Here is a 1,856-nt window from a genome sequence, read left to right as displayed (position 1 = left end):
TATGACAGTGAAGCACAAACAGAGGGATGTCCTTCCAGATTTTTAACAGTGTTAGAATTAAATAAATTCCTGCTGTAAATGCTACTGCAGAAGGAAACCAGGCCCACCTTGACGTTCTGGTTCTTTGTGTTGATCGGGGGGTTCTTCAGGACTGCATGCAACGCCTCCATGAGGTTTCCTGTACAGTGAGGGTTAAGGATGCACACAGCTAGGACACATTACACAGGAGTTACACTAGCTGTAACCACAGTCACCAGGATTTCACAGAGAAGATGTTGCACGAGCCTTTAGTTTTCTACTTTTTGATGGAGGTTTGAGATAAGAATGTGCATATTCCTATGAAATAAACTGGAAACCTCTTTTAGGATGCCTGCAATCTGCTCTGTTTACGGTTTTCCTGCAGCCGTGGGCTGTGTAAAACATGACTGTGCGTGCTGACATGTGAATTTGGTTTGAGGGTTTATTCTGCGAAGCGAAGGAAGACGGGACGGGTTTATTCTGCGTCGCTGTGACGCTGCATATGAGGATGTTCCCACTCAACAAGGAAGTGCAACACTTTCATGCCTTATAAAGCCCGCGAGCCTAAACCGCAACACTCCCACAGTCTGTGAACGCAGCTAATCAGAGAACTTACATTATTTAGATGAGGAATGCTAGAAACGTCACTGTAGATGTCACATATGTATGTCTACATAACGAACCTGTGGTTGTTCCTAGTGATGAGATGCAGAGGCCTGTTCAGCCTGGAGCAGCAATCCCTGGTATGTGACTGTCAGGCAAGTCTGGACAGTGACTGGCCTACTATGAAAACGCCCATTATTCCGGTTAAAGAGGGTCAAATATACGCGGACACATCGCGGTACTAAACACACAGCGCATTCTGGACAACCAGTGAATTCTCCAGAAATCGAGGGAGGCCTAAATTTAGGCTAACTTATCATGTAAAGGATATTGTCTGATGAGAGAGTCCACCTCTGCCTCGTCAGGACCCAGCTGATTTTCTCCTCCGTCTTCCTCGTCTACAAATTTGTTCTCGTCGTACTCATCCACGTCCACTCGCCTGAAACGGGCCGACACGGTGTTTTTCGACATGTCTGCGGCGGTTTGAAGGTCTTCTTCTGGACCAAAAGAGACCAAATGTACAGCAAAAACCCTTCCTTTTTTCCTCTAACGCGGCTGTCACAGACAGGAAGACAAGCGGCTTCCTGGCTTCCTGCTGTGTGGCAGCTTCCGTTTACTCAGCGCCTCCCCCAAGCGGACAGAACCTGGAACTACAGGCAATAGGGTGCAGGTTTAGACTTTGAGCGCTAGAGGGTTGTCACACACAAGAAACGACAACAGGAAGTAAAGAGAAGAAGCTTCTCTTGTAAATCTCGATGAGTTTTGGGTTGTGGGAGAAATGGGTTCTGTTCTTGTGAGAAATGTGTTCCCCTGAAATAATCTGACCCCCCCCCCCCCCCCCCCCCCCCCACAACACTTCAGACCTCGTGTTGTTTATCGTTTTTGATAGTTAATCTCAATCAGTTGGTGTTGAAAATTTGGCTTCCTAAAAACTAAAAATGTTGGCTTATAGGTTATTTGTGTAAAACATGTTTTACCATGACATTTTTGGAGCAGTAGATTGTAAATTATTGTTATTGTTGTGTCTAAAATACATTCCCACCTCCCAACACAGGGGGAACATAATTTACAGCATTAATTGTGTTCTTCATTTTAGTCATACAATAAAAATGGGGCAAGATTTTTTAAGTCAGATTTTCACCATGTCATTGTACGCTTATAAAAGTCACAGTTACAAACTAAATATTGAGTTATCAAGCCAAAAAATGTATTTTACAAAAAAAGGTTTCATTTAC

The 1,856-nt window shown here is 44.2% G+C and overlaps 1 protein-coding gene across 1 annotated transcript in view; it reads right to left on the bottom strand.

Annotated features, from left to right (window-relative positions):
* The window catches only part of arpc5b (actin related protein 2/3 complex, subunit 5B), a 2,003-nt gene extending 777 nt beyond the window's left edge, over window positions 1–1,226 (bottom strand). Inside the window, exons 1-2 of the mRNA XM_070554252.1 lie at window positions 953–1,226; window positions 108–180 (exon numbers count right to left, since the gene is read on the bottom strand). Coding sequence (XP_070410353.1) covers window positions 108–180; window positions 953–1,092 — 213 coding nt within the window. The 5' untranslated portion in view covers window positions 1,093–1,226. The remainder of the gene's footprint in view (window positions 1–107; window positions 181–952) is intronic.
* Between the last annotated feature and the right edge of the window lie 630 nt (window positions 1,227–1,856).

The sequence above is a fragment of the Nothobranchius furzeri genome, chromosome 8 (genome assembly GCF_043380555.1).
Source record: "Nothobranchius furzeri strain GRZ-AD chromosome 8, NfurGRZ-RIMD1, whole genome shotgun sequence".
Classification (NCBI taxonomy): Eukaryota; Metazoa; Chordata; class Actinopteri; order Cyprinodontiformes; family Nothobranchiidae; genus Nothobranchius; species Nothobranchius furzeri.
Note: the sequence above shows the minus strand (reverse complement) of the source record. Positions and strands in the feature narration are given on the sequence as shown.